The following is a 19164-nucleotide window of genomic DNA, read 5'->3' on the forward strand; positions in this document are numbered from 1 at the left end:
GGTCCGGCCTCCCCTGGCTCCTCGGCCTTTCTGCCCAGCAGGGTCTGGCCCTGCCCCTTCAAGGGCAGGGTGGGAGGAGGCCCGGCTGGCCCCTGGCTACCTGCCCTCAGACAGCGGCGGGTCCCAGATGCTCAGGCCTCATCCTGGCCCGCGTTCCACCCTCCCCCCTGCCGCAGGGATGCGCGTGGTGGGGCGTGAGGACCCCAGCTATGAGGGGCCCAGGCGCCCGGACCTGCCGCTCTGGGGGTACGACAGCGCCGTGGCCGATCGCGGCCCCGCCCCTGGAGTGCCCCGCTTCTCCGCGCGCCGGGCCCGCTCCTCCCGGCCGGGGAAGCGTGCCTGGCGGGGCCCTGGCGCACCGACACCAGAGGGGGCGCCGCGGGGAGGGGAGGAGAGGCTGGACCGTCGCCCTGGGCCTGGCCGCCTCGGTCGCCGTGCAGAGACCGCCCCGCGGCGTGGGTAGCCCCGCCCCGCCAACGCGCGGGTGTCGCCGCCGCGCCCTCCCGGCTCGCAGGTACTCACCGCCCGCCGGAGCCGGCCCGGCCGCCGTCCGCCCGTCCACATGGCCCCGGGGCAGCCGCCGCCGGCCGCCGCCGCCGCCCCCGGCCCGCGCCCTCTCCACCAAGGCCGAGCGCGCCCGGAGCCGGCGCGGCCGGGGCTCCCCCACCCCGCCTGGCTTCCCGCAGGGAGCGCCCGCCCCCCGCCCCCAGCCCGGCTTCCCGCCAGCCCCGGCCCCGCGCAGCCGCGGCTGATTCCGCGGCTCCCCCCGCAGCGTCCAACCGGGGCACACTCGGGGGGCGCGGGCCCGGCCCGGAGCGCGGGGTGCCACGTGGGTGCGGGCACCGAGAAGGAATGGCGGCCGGGCAGGGAATGAATGGACCGTGCGAGCGTGAGCGGCGGAGCATGAATGAATGAGTGCCGTGAGGGGCGCGGGGGAACGACTGAAGGAGGACTGAACGCACCGGGGAGCGGTGAATGGAAGATGGGTGGTCCTTAGAGTCGGGGGTCCTCAGTGCTGGCCTCTCCAACCGTCCGTCCGTCCGTGCATCGACACTTATTGGACACCTACTGTATGCCAGCCCTTATTGGACACCTACTGTATGTCAGCCCTGCGCTAGGTCTTCCGGATACGGCGGCGCACACGGCGCGTCTCTGCCCTCCCAGAGCTCACATATCACAGAGATAGAAACTTCCGGGCCTAGGGCTTGGCCCGGCCACACTGTCCCTCTCCAGGCTTCTGCTCTGCCCCACCCCCAGTTGGCAGCCCCCTCCATCACCACGGGTGCCCAACCTGCCTTCTGGCGGCCAAGTGGCCGGAGGGTCCTATTCCCTCCCTAGAAGCTCAGGAAGGGCAGGGGACCCCCAGAGGGTGAGGGTTGTTCCAGGCCCCTCCAGCTGGGCCACCCCCTCCCTGCTGCCAGCTGGGATGCAGGGTGAGCCACGCCCTTCCCTCCCAGAGGCAGTGGGCGGGTGGTTCTGGTGGCCCCGCCGGGCCTGGCCCGGGCCTCCTCTGGAACTGGCCTCAGTTCCTAAGGCACCGGAGCTTCCTGGGGGCAGCGGGTCGGTCTGCCCGGCCAGCCAGCCCAAGGGCAGCCGGCACGGGGGACCCAGGGGAAACGGAAGTTGTGTGTCAGAGGTCACAAAGCACCTGCACTTGACCTCCGTCCTTCCTCAGGACCTCGTGGCTCCCAGTTCACACATGCGTTCGCCACTTTCACGCACACTTCCTTTTCTTATTGTGCTAAACTATACGTAGCACAGCAGTTACATTTTAACCATTCTATGCCTGCAGCTCAGTGGTATTAAGCACACTTGCCAACAAGTCGCCGCCACCCATCTTACATTGTATCTGTGTCTCCGCAGCGTCCGCTCGCTCTCACTGAATTGGGGAGCAGGTTGCCACTCGGGCCCCGCACAGCGCTGAGAGAAGGCGTCGATGGCCAGGGAGGTGGGAAAACCGGCACAGCGACTGGAGCCCGGTGGGGGCAGGTGAAGTCCTCCCCCCCCCCCTTAGGCCTCCGGGACACTATTGGGTAAGAAATGGGAAAGGGGTGCAGGGAGCTCCCCAGGGGCAGGGTGACCCTCGGAGGACACCCTGTGCTCCCAGTACCGACAGTCAGGGCTTGGCTGTCCATGTCACTCCGACAGGGCCCTTTTCGGGGTCACTGTAGAACTGGCCTCTGCCCGGGGCCTTGGCTCCCCCAGACTCTGACCTCCGCCACTATCCTCCAGGGGTCTGCAGCCGTTCGGGCCGCATGGAGGGTGGCGGGCAGCCCAGAAGAAGCCGTGGGGGTCTGGGAGAGCCCCACCTGCCTGCCGCCCTCCTGCCAGGCCTCCTGTCCCTGCCCCCCCCTCTCCTGAGCCCCAAGTGGCCCGGAGAAGCGGGGGGATGTGGACAGAGTGCACACACACGGGGCTCTGCCCACTCTCCCTCCCCAGACGCTGGTCCTGCTCAGATGGTGCCAGAACGTTCGCTGATCGCCCGGGCCCTGCTGCTGCCAACACTGCAGATGGCTGGGGAGGCGGGGGAAGGGGTGGGCCGGTGGGGGCGGCCGGGCCTCTCGGTGCGGTGGCAGCTTGCACTACAGAGCTGGGGCCCGCGGGGAAGGCCCCAGGAGAGCCCCTCCCCCGTGCTGCCGTGGCTCGGCTCGGTCCCCCTGCCTGCCAGCCCGTCCTTCCTCCTGCCCCCAGCTCACCGGCAGTGGAGAGCAGGGAGGACGGCCAGCCTGGCTGTGGGGGAGGGGCTTAACCCCTCTGGCAGGTGGGGTCGCTGGGGCTCGGAGCAGCACAGTCCCTCGTTCATGGGCACTTAGCAAACAGGGGTTAAGCTGGGGTTTCGACGCCCTAGTCCAGCGGTCACCCCCAGTCAGGGCTCACCTCCCGCAGGCTCACCTCCGGAGTCTCTGACAGGGCGGTCCGGGCGGTGCGACCGGACATCCCTGCCAGGTGGGCTGGTCAGGATAGGCCTCTGCAGCCACGTGGGAGCCTGGTGTCCAGGCAGCATCCAGGCAGGCTTCCTGGAGGAGGTGGGGTTTCAGCTGAGGGTGGGAAGAAGGAAGAAAGGTGGTATGGCTTGGAGACCAGGCCTGGGCGTGTATGGGCCTCTCCCCAGGCCTCCTCCCTTGTCTGGGCCTCTGCTGACCGCCCGGCCGCGACCCCACCCCCTATACCCGCTATCTCTCAACCCCGTCCCCGGTTTTATTTTCTTCGCGGCTCCCAGAACTCTCCCGAGTGGCCTGATTTACTTGTTTATGTCTGCGCATCGATCCCCCAGCTGGAGTGCGCGTCCTCAGTCGGCGGGGGGCGTGGGCAGGAACGAACGAATGAATGGATGGCCTGGGGTGGGGGGCGGATGGAGGAGCCTGGGCTGACGCCTGGCTTCTGGTCCTGGTGGCCGAGTGGACAAGGGGGCCTGCAGGTGGGTCTTGGGGACCAGGCGTCCAGCCCCGCCCTGGCCCCGGGGCCCCAGAGTCTGCCGGTCCCGCCCGCAGGTCCCAGCCTTTCTCCCCCGCTGCCGCCCTCGGGTGGGGACTGGAGAAGCTTCTCGGAATGTGAGCTCTGGGGACCCCGGGACGGCGGAGAGGTTGGCTCCCTCCACACCCCTCACCCCGAGACGCCCCTCCAGGGAGCATCCGCTTAGAAATCTCTGCTCCGCCCCCCAAGGTCCCCTTTCGGAAACCTCCCCGGGCGGCCCCAGGCTGGCCACGCCACCTGGGTTGGTCTCCCCCATCGCCGCCGCGCTCACTGCCGAGGCCTGGAGTGGCTCCTAGCGGACCCACACAGCGCACGAGAGGGGGTGTCTAGCACCCGCTTGCACGCCTCGGGTGATGAGAATTTCCCTCCCTTCCTCCCGAGAAATCTCCGTGGTTGGACAGTCGCCCAGAAAATTCTGAGCGACACCCTGTCCTTAGTTTCCCTGAAAGTACACGGCTGAGCCCCCCCGCCGGGCGGGACCCCCTCTGGCGTGCTTGTGCAGCACCACCTACCGCCCGCGCCCTCCGATCTCCTGCCGTCCGCCCGCCGCTCGCTGGGGCTGCGTCCTTGAAGAGTCTCCGCCGAGCTGACCCCCACGTGGCCTGCCTGACTCACTCCGGGGGGACAGCCACGTCGAAGGGTTCCCGGGGGGACACGTCCACTTGCTGTTTCTCAGCCTGAAGTAGCCTTTCTTGCTCCCTTGGAATACATCTGGTGCAGTTCCAAAAGGCCTTCTAGCCTCCACTGAGGTGCCCCCTCCTCCAGGAAGTCCTCCCTGATCCCTAGCCCCTCTGTTTCTCCGTGCTTCCCTAAGCTTTGCCCTGAGCTCACTGGGTGTCTTTGCCCAGGGATTTCCATCCCTGCCACACAGTGGGCCCTGTAACCAGGGCTGACCTTGGTTCCAGGTGCTTCTCCCAGACCCGCAGGGGCCTAGGGCCCAGGGCTGAAGCAACTGGAGTGAGGGGCAGACGCTGAATAGCTGAATGAGTGAATGAACGAATGAGTGAGTGACCGTGGAAACACTGAGGCCTGAGCCCCAGTGTGATGGGAGAGGAGGCAGGCGGGCGGAAGGAGGTGCCCGGAGAACCTTGGCGCCCAAGCCAGATGCGCCTGGGCAGGACTCCCAGCCAGCCATAGGGGAGGCTCCTGCGGGAGCCTGGGCCGCGGGAGGGAGGCAGAGCCCAGCCCTCTAAGAGGCCCAGGGGGTGAGGACAGGGCAAGAAGCATAGCCCAGGGTCAGGGTCAGCCTCTAGCCAGGCTGCCGGGAGGCTGGGTGCCAGCTCTTCGCCTGCTCACCTGGCCACTGCCCGGAGCACTACAGGGTGACGGAGGAGGCGCAGGAGGCGCGGAGCTAGTGTGCTGAGCCGAAAGGGTGGGGACCCGGAGTGCCTGGAGCTGGGTGGCCCCCGACACCCACCATTCCCAGCCCAGACCTCCTGCCCTCCCTCCAGGGGGTCCGCACAGCCCCCCACTTGCCCCAGCCTTCGGAACCTGACTGGTCAGGTTGGTGTTTTCTAAGACGGCCTGTCCAAGGTTCTACCAGGGGCCTGGGTATGCTTCTGAGGGGCTTGGGGGGTTTACGGGTGAAACTGTCCCCTGGAACCCTGTCTCTTCTCAGGGCTGGCCTCCCCCACGCTGGGGACAGCCTTGGTTGGATAGCCACTCCTCTTGGTCCCCTCACTGCCCGCCTCTCTCCAGCCACACCGCCCCCTCCTGGGGGCAGCGAGTGCTGGCTCTGGGGGCAGCCAGGCTCTTCGGACCTCGGCGTGGCCTCATCCGTACCCCGAGAGAGGCCGTGCGAGGCTTGCAGAGGTGTGGCTTTCTGCTGCCTTCAGGACGGCACAGCAAGCCCTTCTCTGTAAGATCCCGGGAAGATTGGAGACAAGGTCCCAAGCGGCCCTGGCGCGGCCCCTGGCGTGCGGGGTTACGGCCCCGTGTGGGCACTGGGTCTGGGGAACGGAGCAAACCTGAATTCTAGTCCTTGCTGAACAGGAGGGGAGGGGTTGGGCAGGGACGCCTGGGCTCCGGCCAGCTCCCTCCTGGCCCGTTCTCAGTCCCCAGGGGTGTCGTTATCCTCCTGAGATTGCTCACCCTCCCTCCCTAGCAGAACTTCGGGCCAGGAGCCCAGGCACTTACCCAGCCAAAGGGCTGCCTTTCCCAGCCACCCTCGGGGCCAGGAACCTCCGGGTCGTGACTTCCTGGGGGGACTGCCCAGGAGAAATGGAAAGGGACATGGGTTGTTATTGTTTTTAAAAGCTTTATGGAGGCATCATTGACCTACAATAAACTGTCGTGTCTCCAGTGCACGGTCTGATACGTTTCAACGCACGTTCGCACACGTACACCCGTGACATCAGCACTGCAATCAGGCAACTATTTCTATCCACTGCAAACGCTTCCTTCCGCCTCTTTGCAAGCCAGCCCTCCCTGCACGCTCACGCCAGGAAACGCTGATCTCCTTCCTGTCGGCGAGACTGGCTTGCATTTTCTGGAGTTTCACATCAGCGGAATTATGCAGTAGGCACTCTCTCTCCTTTTTTGGGGGGAGGGCGTTTCCGGCCTCTTCCACTCGGCATGGCGATTCTGAGGTCCCCCATGCTGTGTGTGCAACAGTCCGCTACTTATTGGTGAGTGCTGTCCCACCGCTTGAGTGGGCTTTAGTTCACGTAGCCACGCACCCATGAATGGACGTTTGCGGTTTTCCACTTTTGTGTCTACAGGAGCAACGCTGCCGTGGACCTTTGCATCCTCTGTGTAGACACGTTGCATTAGTGTCTCTCGAGCAGAATGGCGTGATCCTACGGCAGGTGTCGCTCTGGCTTGTTAAGAAACTTGCTCAACTGTTTTCAAAGCGATTGCGCCATTTTCCATTCCCCTCGGTAAAGGGTGAGAGCCCCAGTCGCGCCACGTCCTTGCCAACATTTGGTATGCTCAGTCTGCAGTTTTAGCCACTCGCCGTGGGTGTGCAGCCGTATCTCGTTAACATTTTAATCGTCACCGTCTGATGGTGTTAAGAATCGGCCTTCGTGAAGTGTCCGCTTGATCTTTGGCCTGCTTCTTAGCTGGGTCGTTTGTGTTATTTGTTCCTCAGTTGTGGGTGTCCTCCGTATACGCTGAACGTGAGTTCTTTGCCAGACACCTGTTCCACAGGTGTTCTTTCCCAGTCTTTGCTTGCCGCTTAACTTAAAGGTGTTTTTTGAAGAAAAAGGTTTTCATTTTAGCAAGGTCGACTTTATCCATGTTTCTTGTATAGTTTGTTTTTCTCGTGCTAAGAAAAGTTTCCTAGTCTATTGTGTGTTGCTGGTGAGTAGAAATACTATTGACTTTATGTCTGGCGATCTTGCTAACCTCACCTGTCAGTTCTAATAGCATCTGGGTGCATTTCTTACATCTTTTTAAAAAGATTTTATTTATTTATTTTTAGAGAGGGAAGGGAGGGAGAAAGAGAGAGAGGGAGAAACATCAATGTGCGGTTGCTGGGGGCTGTGACCTGCAACCCAGGCATGTGCCCTGACTGGGAATCGAATCTGTGACACTTTGGTTTGCAGCCCAAACTCAATCCACTGAGCTACACCAGCCAGCATTTCTTACATCTTTTTACATAGATAAGCATGACATCTGTGTATAAGGACAGTTTTACTTTTTACTTTACAGTCTGTATGACTTACTCAGTCTTTTAAAATATTTAATTTTTTAATTTATTTGAGAGATAGAGGAAGGGCGAGAGAGAGAGAAACATCAATTTGTTGTTCCACTTATTGATCATTCATTGGTTGTTGCTTGTATGTGCCCAGACCGGGGATCAAACCCACAACCTTGGTGTGTTGGAACGACACTCTAACCAACCGAGCTACTTGGCCAGGCCTGTATGACTTTTATTTTGTTTTCTTGCCTTATTGCACTATCTAGGAGCTCCAGTACAGTGTTGAATAAAAGTGGGGAGAGTGGACATCCTGGCCTTGTTTTCTTCTTAGGTGAAAGCAGTGAATCCTTCACGACTAAGCCTCATTGACTACTAAGCTGTGAAGTGTTTCTTAGATGCCCTTTATGAAGTTGAGAAAATTCCTTTCTGTTTCTAGTTTACCGAGTCTTTTATTATAACAAGAAGTTGAATTTTTGTCAAAATTTATTTTACATCTCTGGAGATAATCATATGTTTGATTCTTTTTCAGTCTGTTAACACGCTGAATCACACTGGTTGATTTTCAAATGTTAAGCCTATCTCACATTGCTAGGATAAACCCCACTTTGACACGATGTCATTCTTTTTATACTGTGTTGGGTTCAGTTCGCAAATATTCTGTTAGGGATTTTTGTGTCTATGTTCCTGAGAAGTATTGTTCTGTAAATTTATTCTCCAGTAATGTTGTCTAGTTTGGGTATTGGGGTAATGCTGGCCTCAAAAATGTCTTAAAAAGTTTCTTCCACCTTGGCTGGCATAGCTCAGTGGATTGAGCTTAGGCTGTGAACCAAAGCATCGCAGGTTCGATTCCCAGTCAGGGCACAGCAAGGGTTGCAGGCCATGACCCCCAGCAACCACACATTGATGTGTGTGTGTCTCTCTCTCTTTCTCCCTCCCTTCCCTCTCTAAAAATAAATAAATAAAATCTTTAAAAAGTTTCTTCCTCTTCTATTTTATTTAGTTATATTTTTAATATATTTTATTGATTATGCTATTACAGTTGCCCCAATTCCCCCCCCCCCTTTATTCCCCTCTGCCCTGCACTCCCCCTCCCACCAGCATTCCTGCCCCCACCCCCTTGGTTCATGTCCATGGGTTGCACATATAAGTTCTTTGGCTTCTCCATTTCCTACACTATTCTGATCCTCCCTCTATCTATTTTCTACCTACCATTTATGTTTCTTATTCCCTGTACCTTCTCCCCTTTTCTGCCCTCTCCTCCTCCCCTCTGATAACCCCCCACGTGATCTCCATTTCTGTGATTCTGTTCCTGTTCTAGTTGTTTGCTGAGTTTATTTTTGTTTTTGTAGGTTTGATTGTTAATAGTTGTGAGTTTATTGTCATTTTACTGTTCATAGTTTTGATCTTTTTTTTCTTAGATAAGTCCCTTTAATATTTCATGTAATTAGGGCGTGGTGATGATGAACTCCTTTAGCTTGACCTTATCTGGGAAGCACTTTATCTGCCCTTCCATTCTAAATGAAAGCTTTGCTGGATAGAGCAATCTTGGATGTAGGCCCTTGCCTTTCATGACTTTGAATACTTCTTTCTGGCCCTTTCTTGCCTGCAAGGTTTCTTTTGAGAAATCAGCTGATAACCATATGGGCACTCCTTTTTAGGAGTGCTCGCCTTGGTGTGTGCTTCCTTGGGTCCAACTTCTTTGGGACTGTCTGAGCTTCCTGGACTTCCTGAAAGTCTATTTCCTTTGCCAGACTAGGGGAGTTCTCTTTCATTATGTTTTCAAATAAGTTTTCCATTTCTTGCTCTTCCTCTTCTCCTTCTGGCAGCCCTGTGATTCAGATGTTGGAATGTTTAAAGTTATACCAGAGGTTCCTAAGCCTTTCCTCAGTTTTTTTTGAATTCTAGTTTCTTCGTTCTGTTCCGGTTGAATGTTCATTTCTTCCTTCTGCGCCAAACCATTGATTTGAGTCCCAGTTTCCTTCCTGTCACTGTTGGTTCCCCATACATTTTCCTTTATTTCACTTTGCATAGTCTTCACTTTTTCCTGTATTTTTTGACTATATTCAACCATTTCTGTGAGCATCCTGATTACCAGTATTTTGAACTGTGCATCTGATAGGTTGGCTACCTCTTCGTCGCTTAGCTGTATTTTTTCTGGAGCTTTGACTTCCCACAAGCAAATTGGGCCCTTCTGGTGCTGATTCCCAGGTGAGTGGGTTTATGTACATTTTAGGACTTTGTGGGTCTCCCCAGTGGACTCTCCTGTGAAGCTGGGAGCTTCTCCCACAGCCACTCCCCCCATCGGTGTTTTCAGTCAGAGATTTTGAGGTTTTGCTTCCCTGTGCTGGAACCCTGGGTTGTGTGGTCTGTCTTGCTCCCCAGTTGTTCCTCCTGGTTTATCTGCTCATGAAAGTAGGTCCCCTGGTCTGCCAGCTGCTGCTTTGCCTGGGTCCTGTCTGTTCAGCTGCCCATCTCCGCCTCTCCTACTGGTCTGGGCAGGTGTTTCTTCTTTAACTCCTTGTTTGTCAGACTTCCATACAGTTCAATTTCCCGGCAGTTCTGGTTGCTTTTGTTTTTAAATTTGTTGTTGTCCTTCTTTTGGTTGTCCGAGGAGGCACTGTGTGTCTACCTATGCCTCCATCTTGACCGAAAGTCCCTCTTCTATTTTTTTTTTAAAGAGTTTTGTTTAGACTGGGTGATAATTCTTTCTTAACTGTTTGGTATTACTGGTCAGAAAGGCCACCTGGGTATGGAATTTTCTTTGTGAAAGGAGGTTTTTACGTACTCATATTATTTATTTAATAAACATAGGGCTATTCAGGTATCTATTTTTAATGCAGTATTTTTTATTTTATTTATTTTAATATATTTTATTTATTATGCTATTATAAAGTTGTCCCAATTTTTCCCTTTTGCCCCCCCTCCACCTGGTACCCCCATTCCCTCCAGCAATCTCCTCCCTTAGTTCATGTCCATGGGTCATGCATATAAGTTCTTAGGCTTCTCTATTTCCTATAATGTTCTTAGCCTCCCCTTGTCTGTTTTGTACCTACCAATTTGTGCCTCTTTTTTTTTTAAGATTTTTTTTTTATTTATTCACTTTTAGAGATGGAAGGGAGGGAGACACAGAGAGAGAGAGAGAAACATCAATGTGCGTTTGCTGGGGGTTATGGCCTGCAACCCAGGCATGTGCCCTGGCTGGGAATCGAACCTGGGACACTTTGGTTTACAGCCCGCGCTCAATCCACTGAGCTACTCCAGCCAGGGCTCAATTTGTGCCTCTTAATTCTTGCACCTTTCGCCCCATTTTCTGCCTTCCCCTTCCCAACTGATAACCCTCCAAATGATCTCCATATCTATGATTCTGTTCCTGTTCTACTTGTTTGATTAGTTTGTTATTTGGATTCAATTATTGATAGTTGTGAATTTATTGTCATTTTAATGCTCACCATTTTGATCTTTTTCTTAGATAAGTCCCTTTATCATTTCATATAATAATGGCTTGGTGATGACGAACTCCTTTAGCTTACCTTATCTAGGAAGCACTTTATCTGCCTTTCCATTTTAAATGATAGTTTTGCTGGATAGAGTCATCTAGGCTGTAGGTCCCTGCTTTTCATCACTTTGAATACTTCTTGCCAGTCCCTTCTAGCCTGCAAAATTTCTTTTGAGAAATCGGCTGACAGTTTTATGGGAACTCTTCTGTTAGTAACTATCTGCTTTTCTCTGCTGCTTTTAAGATTCTCTCTTTACCTTCAACCTTTGGCATTTTAATTATGATGTGTCTTGGAGTGGGCCTCTTTGCATCCATCTTGTTTGGGACTCTCTGTGCTTCTTGGACTTGCATGTCTATTTCCTTCACCAAATTAGGGAAATTTTCTTTCATTATGTTTTTCAAATAAGTTTTCAATTTCTTGCTCTTCCTCTTCTCCTTCTGGCACCCCTATGATTCAGATATTGGTATATTTAAAGATGTCCCAGAGGTTCCTAAGCCTATCCTCGTTTTGTTTTGTTTTGAATTCTTGTTTCTTCCTGCTGTTCTGATTGAATGCTTTTTCCTTCCTTGTGTTCCAAATCGTTGATTTGATTCTCAGCTTCCTCCCCTCCACAGTTGGTTCCCTGTGGGTTTTTCTTTATTTCACTTAATGCAACCTTCATTTCTGCCTGGGTCTTTTTTATGCTATCGCAGTACCCAGTGAGTTCCTGGAGCATCCTGATCGCCAGTGTTTTGAACTCTGCAGCTGATAGATTTCTTATCTCCAATTTGTTTGGTTCTTTTTCTGGGTTTTTGTTCCGTTCTTTCATTTGGGCCATGTTTCTTTGTCTCCTCACTGTGGCAGCCCCCCTGTGTCTGTTTCTGTGTATCAGGTAGAGCTGCTTTGACTCCCTGTCGTAGTGGTGCTCCTATTGTAGAAAAGTACACCTGTAAGTTGTGTGGGGTGGAGCCTCAGGTAATAGTTGGGGCGGGGTGACCTGCACCACAGCTCTGTGGCTCTGTGTCCGGGAGGGCTCGGAGAGGGGACAGGTGCCAGCTGCCTGGTCTCTGGAGATTGCCCAGAGGAAGCGTCTCCCTGGCACTCACCCCCTTGCCAGTCACCTTCACTTTCTCCCTTCTCCTTCGCCCCGAGTGCCACTGGTGCCCTTCCCGCAGTTGCCCTGGTGCTGAATCCCAGAGGGGGTGGGTCTGCGTGAGTCCCAAGTCTGTTGTGGGTTCTTTAAGGGGATTCTCTTGAGAATCCTGCAGTTTCTTCTGCCACCTCAATTCCCACTGGTTTTTACAGCCAGAAGTTGGGGGGACTTCTCTTCCTGGCACTGGGACCCTGGGCTGGGTGGTCTAGTCTGGGGCTGGGGTCCCTCGCTCCCAGGGTGTCCCTCCTGATTTTTATCCACCACAGTGAATGTGGGACCGCCCGTTCCCACCTCCGCGCCTCTCCGCACTACTCTGAGTCTTCGAGCCTCTCTGCACCCCCACCCCTCCTACCTGTCTGGGTGAACGCGGCTTCTTTAAATCCTTGGTGGTCGGACTTCCACACAACTCAATGTTCTGACAGTTCTGGGTGATATTTGTTTTACGGTCCAGTTGTGTTTTTTACTATAGTTGTGTATGGAGGTGAGGTGTGTTTACCTATGCCTCCATCTTGACCGGAAGAGCCAGGTACCTGTTTATTCTTGAGAGAGCCTCAGGAGATATATCCTTCAAAGAATTTGTCCAGTTCACTTAAGTTGACAAATTTGTTGGCATAAAGTTGTTCAAAATATTCATTTCTCATCCCCGTAATATCTGTAGTATCCATGGTGATGCCCCCTCTCTCAATGTCTGATATTAGTAACCTATGCTCTCTCTCTCTCTTTTCTCCTCACCAGTCTGGGTAGAGGTTTATCGATTTATTGACTTAACCAGCTTTTGGTTTCATTGATTTTTCTGTTGTTTTAATGTTTGCCATTTCATTGATTTCTGCTCTTTATGTTTTTCTTTCTTCTGCTTACTTTTGGGTTTTTCCTCTAGTCTCTTAGGTAAAAACTGAGGTCATTCATTTCAGGGCTTTCTTCTTTTATAATATAAGCACTTTATGCTATAACTTTCCCTCCAGCTGCTGGTTTGGGTACAATTCACACATTCATACATGTTGTGTTTTCACTGTGTTCAGCTTAAAATACTTTCCAGTTTTCACTGTAATTTCTGCTTTGATCCACCGTTTATTTAGGAGTGTGCTGTTTAGTGTCTAAATGTTTGGTGACTTTCTAGGCATCTTTCCATTATTGATTTCTAACTTAATTCCATTGTGATAGGCAAACATACTTGGTAGGATTTCATTCTTTTTTTATTTTTTAAGATTTTATTTATTTGTTTTTAGAGAGGGAAGAGAGGGAGAAAGAGAGAGAGAGAGAGAAACATCAGTGTGCGGTTGCTGGGGGTCATACCCTGTAACCCAGGCATGTACCCTGACTGGGAATCAAACCTGCGACACTTTGGTTCGCAGCCCGAGCTCAATCCACTGAGCTACACCAACCAGGGCCAGGATTTCATTCCTTTAAAAATTTATTGAAACTTGCTAATTGCTCAAGGTTGGTTTATCTCAGTAAATGTTTTGTGTGCGCTGAAGAAGAACGTGTATGCTGCTGGTGCTGAGCAGCGTGTCCTATAAATGTCAAGGTCATTGATAGTGTTGTTCCGATCTCCTGCGTCCTGATTGATTTCCTGTCTGCCCCTATCAATTAACTAGGAGAGCAGTGTTTGAGTCTCCAACGGCAACTCTGGGTTTGTTTATTTCCCTCTGAAGTGCTACCAGTTTTTGCATCACGCACGCTGAAGCTTTGTTATTAGCTGCAGAAACAGCTGAGATTGTTGTCAAATCTTCAGGAATTGAACTCTTCTTCATTATAAAACTACCCTCTTCTTCCCTGGTAAGATTTTCCCTTAATCTCTTTAGTATGATATTAGCATAGCCCCTCCAGCTTCTTTTTAGTGCTAATAAAACATGTCTTTTTCTATGTTTTTACTGCAAATCCTGCTAATCTCTCTGTGCCTCAATACTCAGGGTAGGTTTCTTGCAGACGCTGGGTAAGTGCGTCTTGCTTTTCCATCTTATCTGACAGTCCTGCTTTTTGACTGGTGAGTTTGGACAATTTGTATTGAGGAGATTATTGTTACAGTTGTATTTAATCTATTATCCTTCGTACTTATTTCCTATGGACGTGTCTGTTCTTAGTTCCCTTCTTCCTCTTTTTGTGCCTTCTTTGTGGATTAACTGAGTAATGTTTATTATTTTATTTTATCCTCTAATTGGCATATCAGTGTCCTGTACTGATTACCGCATAATCATGACGATCAGATACACAACTTCTTTGTGGGGTGTGTGTGTGTGTGTGTGTGTGTGGTTACTTAGTGGCTCAGAGCTTACAGTATGCAGTTTTAACTTATCAGACTCCATCTGCAAGTGATACTACACTTTCATGAATTGTATAAGAAGCTTACTACAACAGAGTTCCCCTTCCCCCATCCCAGACTTCAGATCATTTTGTTGATATTTTACATCTACATGTGCTCTAAGCTCCACGACACATTGACAGTACATTTCCTTTAAACAGTAAAGTATTTTTTTAAGGAGACCTTGAAAACAGAAGAAAAAAAAGGACTTTCATATAGGGTGGGGAAAAATAGGTTTACAGTTGTTCGTATGGGAAATAATACAATGTTTAATACAGAAAAACACAAGAACTGAACTCTGTGTTTCGCCCACGCACAGCTCAGAGCAGGCGAACCCACTCCGGCCCACCCTGCGCTAGCCCGCACGACAGTCCCAGCCCTCACCCCTCCTTCGCTCCTTTGGGCACACCCCGGCGCCTTCTGGTGTCCAGGACTCCCTCCCGCGTCTGGAGCGGGCTGCTGGTGGTGATTTCCTCCAGTTCCCTCTGAAAGCCCACAACTCCTTGTTTTACCTCATGTCTGAAAGGTATTTTCACTGGGTGTTAAATTTTAGGTTGACTTTTTTCTTCCAACCAAGGGGTCGCTCCACTTTCTCACTGGCCTGGCTGGTCCCCAGCCAGAAGTCTGCGGTCCTTCTTTGTTCTGCTGTGCACGGGTGTCTTTTTGTCTGCTCGCGTGCGTTTTCAGAAATTGGATTATACGACGGCCTGCTGTCGGTTTCTTCCTGTTTTGTTTTGTTTTCTGCTTGAAGTTCATTGAGATTCTTGGCTCTGTAGACTGAAAGTTTTCATCGTATCTGAAAAAAAGTCAGTCACTGTTTTCAGGTAATTTTTCTGTTCCCCTCCCTCCCTCCCTCACTCCAGGCTCCAGTTACCGTGTGGGAGGCCTCTTGGCATGCCCTGCAGCTCGCCGGCCCTCTCCTCACTCCACCGCCCATCCAGCCAGCGCCCTCCCCGCGTTCCCCTCGGGTCACTGCTGTTGCCACTCCTGCGAGTTCACTCGTGTTTCCCTGCGGAAGGGCGGAGCTGAGGACTGGAAGGGAGCCCTCTCCGCGTGCTTCCCTGCGCTCTCTCTCCGTGCGGTCCTCTCTCCCCTGCCGTGGGGCGCCGTGAACCACAGACGTCGGGGACTCTGAATTCTGTGTCACAGCTCAGAGAGCCTGCGGGGCTATATTTGGGTTTCTCTGGAATGTGGCCTGAAAACTCTCTCCAGGGCCAGTTATAGGGCTCACCTCATTTGATCGCCTTCTCTCAGGACTTCCTGTCCTGGGCTGCCTTTTATCCAGTGTCTGAAAGCCAGAGTTGTGTGTGTGTGTGTGTGTGTGTGTGTGTGCACGCATAGTTTAAGGCTGAAGGGTAAATCTGATCCCTTTCACTCTGTTTTGGCTAGAAATGGAAATGCTTAGCATGACTGCTCAAAGCAGGACGGCTGGGCAAAGCCTCCCTTTGCATCCCCCCTTTCCTCTTTCCTGTTATTAGGAATTAAGACGTAATGGCTGGAGCTCCAGGAGCCCTCTGAGACCAGGAGGTGACTGGCAGGAGAGAAGCAATGTGTAAGGACATATGACAAGAGAGATGGGCGAAAGGAGCCCCGATCCCTGATGACGTCACGGAGCAGACACACCTGCTCTGCATGGCCAACTTTCCATTTCTTTTCCTTGAGAAAAGAAATCCCAGTGTGTTTCACCCTGTGTTAGTTTGTGTTTTCCGCTTTGCAGCCAAACCTAATGCTCATGGGTACAGCCCCTCACACCCCAGCACACCCTAATTTCCCTCCCGAATGCCCAAGGCGTGCCCAGAGGTCGTGGACCCCCAGTGGGGAGTGAGGATGCTTGTGCGGACTGGCCGAGGGTCATCCCATCTGGCTCTGGCCTTAGTCTCCCCTCCTTCCCCGGCTGGGCCTCCAGTGGCCTCTGCTCCAGGCTCAGATTCCCGACCTTTCCCACGCTCCCGGATACACACCCCCCCCCCCACATGCCCTGCCCTCCTGGGCGCAGCTTCCCGCTCAAGGCGCCGATAGCACAAGCCGTGGGGGTCGGGCAGGGGTGAGGGTGTTCCCTGGCGTGAGGGGCGCAGAGGTGGAGTCGTGTGGAGGGCATACCCGTGGCCGTTTGGTGGTCTGGTGGCAGGGGCAGGGAGGAGGGGTGGTGCGGGTGACGGGGGCGGGGCCAGGGTGTGGCCTTGGCCTAGACGGTCTGACTGCATTCCTGCCCCGCCTCCCTCTCACCATCCGACCACCGGCAAGGCGGCCAACCCTGGCTGGGGCTTGTCCTCCCAACACCTTCCCTCAGCTCTTTGCCTGCTCCTCCTGGTCACTGACAGCTCCCGTTTGCTCTGGTCCCCTGCTCCCCTGCGTGCCGTCACCAAGCCAGCTGCGGCTGCGCAGCTCGGGGAGGGGCGCCTGAGGCCCTGGGTCAGATGGAGGAGACCCGGAGGCTGCTGGGACCAGGGGGGAGCCCACGAGAGAGTCAGAACAGAGGCCGCAGGTCTCTCCCACGAGGTGCTGTGTGCGGGGTGATGCTGGGGGCCGAAGGCCACTGTGGGGCGTCCGGGAGCCGGGCAGACGCACCCGGCCGGGAGAGCAGACAGGCCGAAGCGTCTGGCTGCCAAGGTGTCCAAACAACCCGCCCCGCGCCCCCTTCTCGGGCCACGTGCCCTCCTGTAGCTGGAGGCAACCACATCCCGTGGGGTGGCAGTCAGCGTGCCTCACGGAGGCAGAGACGGGAGTCACCTCTTGCCCCGGCGTCACAAGGAGCGGAGGACTCCAGGCGCGCACCCCCGCGGCCAGGAAGTGCTGGGTTTCCTCCCGGGAAAGGAGGGGTGTCCACGGCCAGGAATGCCTGGGTCCCCGACGGTCCCCACCCCACCCCGGGGCACACGGAGGACTTCAATATTCTCTATAATGTGTCTGTATTTCACATTAAACGAGAGAAGAGTTGAGACAGTGGAACACAATGCGAGTGATTGTCGCGGCTGCGCAGGCAGAGCACAGCTGCACGCTCTGTGCTCCGTGTGCGTTCCAGACCCACAGAGACGCCGGAGGGCCGCCCCGCCCTGCCCTGCCCCCCGCACCCGGTCTGCGGGCCCGGGTCAAGGTCTCGGGATGTGTTCCTGGCTCTGCCCTGGCTACAGGGTGGGGGAGGGGGCTCGCCAGGCCAGCAGCCCTCCTGGCATCCTTGCCGCCAGCTCACACGCCTCTCTGCAGCCGCCGACCTCTGGGCAGAAGAGCAGATGGCGGCTCCACGGGCTGCCCAGATGCCCCGAACACCTCTCCGGTCCCCACCACCTCTCCTGTCCCCACTACCATGCCCAGAGTCACGTCGCCTTTCAGCAACTCCCGGCCAAGGCCTGCTCCAGGCTGAGAGCCTGCAGCCGCTTCCGTGGCCAGGGAAGGGCAGGGGGAGATGGGCTCTGGGGTGGGGGAGGTTTGCCCTCTCTGCTCCTCTCATGCAAGAGCCGTGTATGGTGTGTCTCTGTGTGTGTGTGGCGGGGGGGGGGGGGGGGGCGGTGCAGGGAATGCGATCAAGGAGCCCAGTGTAACTGTTGGTCCTGCCTTACTGTTGGGGCTTCAAAAGATGGTCCCAGTGGGGACCCGGAGTGTGACTCTCAGGTCCCGACATGTGCATGGGGGCAGGAGCCCTTGACCACTCTCTGCCCAGCAGGTGCCCCTGGCTTTGATCAGTGTCCTGGCCCTGTGGCCCCATCCCCCACCTCCAGTCCCCCCCCCCCCATCCTCTCTGCTTGCCTCGCTGCTTCCAGCAGGTGCCCTGGGTCCCTTCCATCCCTGGGGGCCAGGTTTCTGCGGAGCTTGACTTTGAGGAGGGACCAGCTTGATGCACTGGGGGAGGGGGAGGGTGGGAAAATCGTGTGGCCAGGTGCGGGTTTAGGGAGCGGTGAATATCGAGGGAGGTCAGGGGGGCTGTCCAGCTCCAGGGGCTCAGAACAGGGTTCAAATCCCATTCGAGTTCAGTGCGTCTGAGGAACACTGGGCAGCGGGCCGCCCCTTCTGACCTCGGTGGGCGGGCCGGCCAGCCGAGCGGCTGCAAGGCCAGGGCAGAAAGACCCCTGCCCTCCTCCGGCTCTGGGTGTTCACTTGCATTCCTGTCCTGGGCCACCCGGCCACCAGGTCACCCGCACTCTCAGCAGACGACACCCTGAGAGCCGGGCCCAGACGTCCCCTGTGCACCTTCCCCGTCCTGGGCAGCCAGCTCCGGCCTGTCCGGGGCCGCGGCTGCTGTGTGGGTTACATGCCGAAGGCGCGGCAGCTGCCGTTCCACGATGGCTGTCACAAAGAGCAGCCCCCGCGGTTCTCACACCGTCCTCCCTGCCAGCATCTCTGGAGGCACATATGTGTGAACTGTGTTAGGCAAAGTCGATGATTTCTAAGCTCGAGTGAACCGCGGGCCTCCCAGCCTCCGCCTCCCTCCCACACGCTTCTCTCCCCGCTTCCCGGAGTGGGGGGCTGCTGCCCAGGTCTCACGCTCTGCAAGGCGACCACCGCGGGCCTCACTGCTGCAGGTTTCCCTGCCTTCCGAAACAACCAAGAGAGACGGAAAGAGCCCTTGCGGGTCCTTAGGCGGTTGGGTTTGCCGAGTGGCACACCGAGTGGCCGCATGGTGTGTTCACCGTGCCCCTCCACCCTGCCCTCACCTTCGCCTCCAGGGACTGTCGTTACAGCCCCAGGCTCCCATCCGAGCGCCAGTGCAGGCATCCACAGCGTATCTGCGAGTCCGCAAGCTCTCAGAGCGAGGAGCCCAGTGACTGCTGCGGCCACAAGCAGAGGGCAGCCGAGCCTCCCAGCCTCCCCTCCCGCCCAGGGCCTCCTCTGCCGAGGCCTTACTCTGTGCTCCCCTTCTGCGAACCCCGCCTTCTGGGGCCCTGCCCTCGGGCCTCAGGCAACCAGGAGAGTTGCCGGATGGTTATAGGACACTGTAGGTTACCAAGGACAAAAACCCCTAACTCCTGGTGGCTTCAACATAAAGGGAACTTATTGGCTTATGTCATTCGTTCTCAACTTTTTCATCTCATGGCACACACAAATTAATTATTAAAATTCTGCAGTACACCAAAACATATTTTTTGCCAATCTGACAAAAAAAATAATAATAATTTGGATTCAT

The 19164-nt window shown here is 55.0% G+C and overlaps 1 protein-coding gene across 2 annotated transcripts in view; it reads right to left on the bottom strand.

The window, feature by feature from the left end:
- BEGAIN (brain enriched guanylate kinase associated) overlaps positions 1-573 on the bottom strand; it is a 40478-nt gene extending 39905 nt beyond the window's left edge. The window contains exon 1 of one of the 2 annotated variants that reach the window (XM_036014007.1): positions 523-573. In XM_036014007.1, the coding sequence (XP_035869900.1) occupies positions 523-564 (42 nt within the window). In that variant the 5' untranslated portion in view covers positions 565-573. The remainder of the gene's footprint in view (positions 1-522) is intronic. The other variant, XM_036014004.1, reaches the window with a different exon arrangement.
- Between the last annotated feature and the right edge of the window lie 18591 nt (positions 574-19164).

Source organism: Phyllostomus discolor, chromosome 1 (genome assembly GCF_004126475.2).
Source record: "Phyllostomus discolor isolate MPI-MPIP mPhyDis1 chromosome 1, mPhyDis1.pri.v3, whole genome shotgun sequence".
NCBI lineage: Eukaryota > Metazoa > Chordata > Mammalia > Chiroptera > Phyllostomidae > Phyllostomus > Phyllostomus discolor.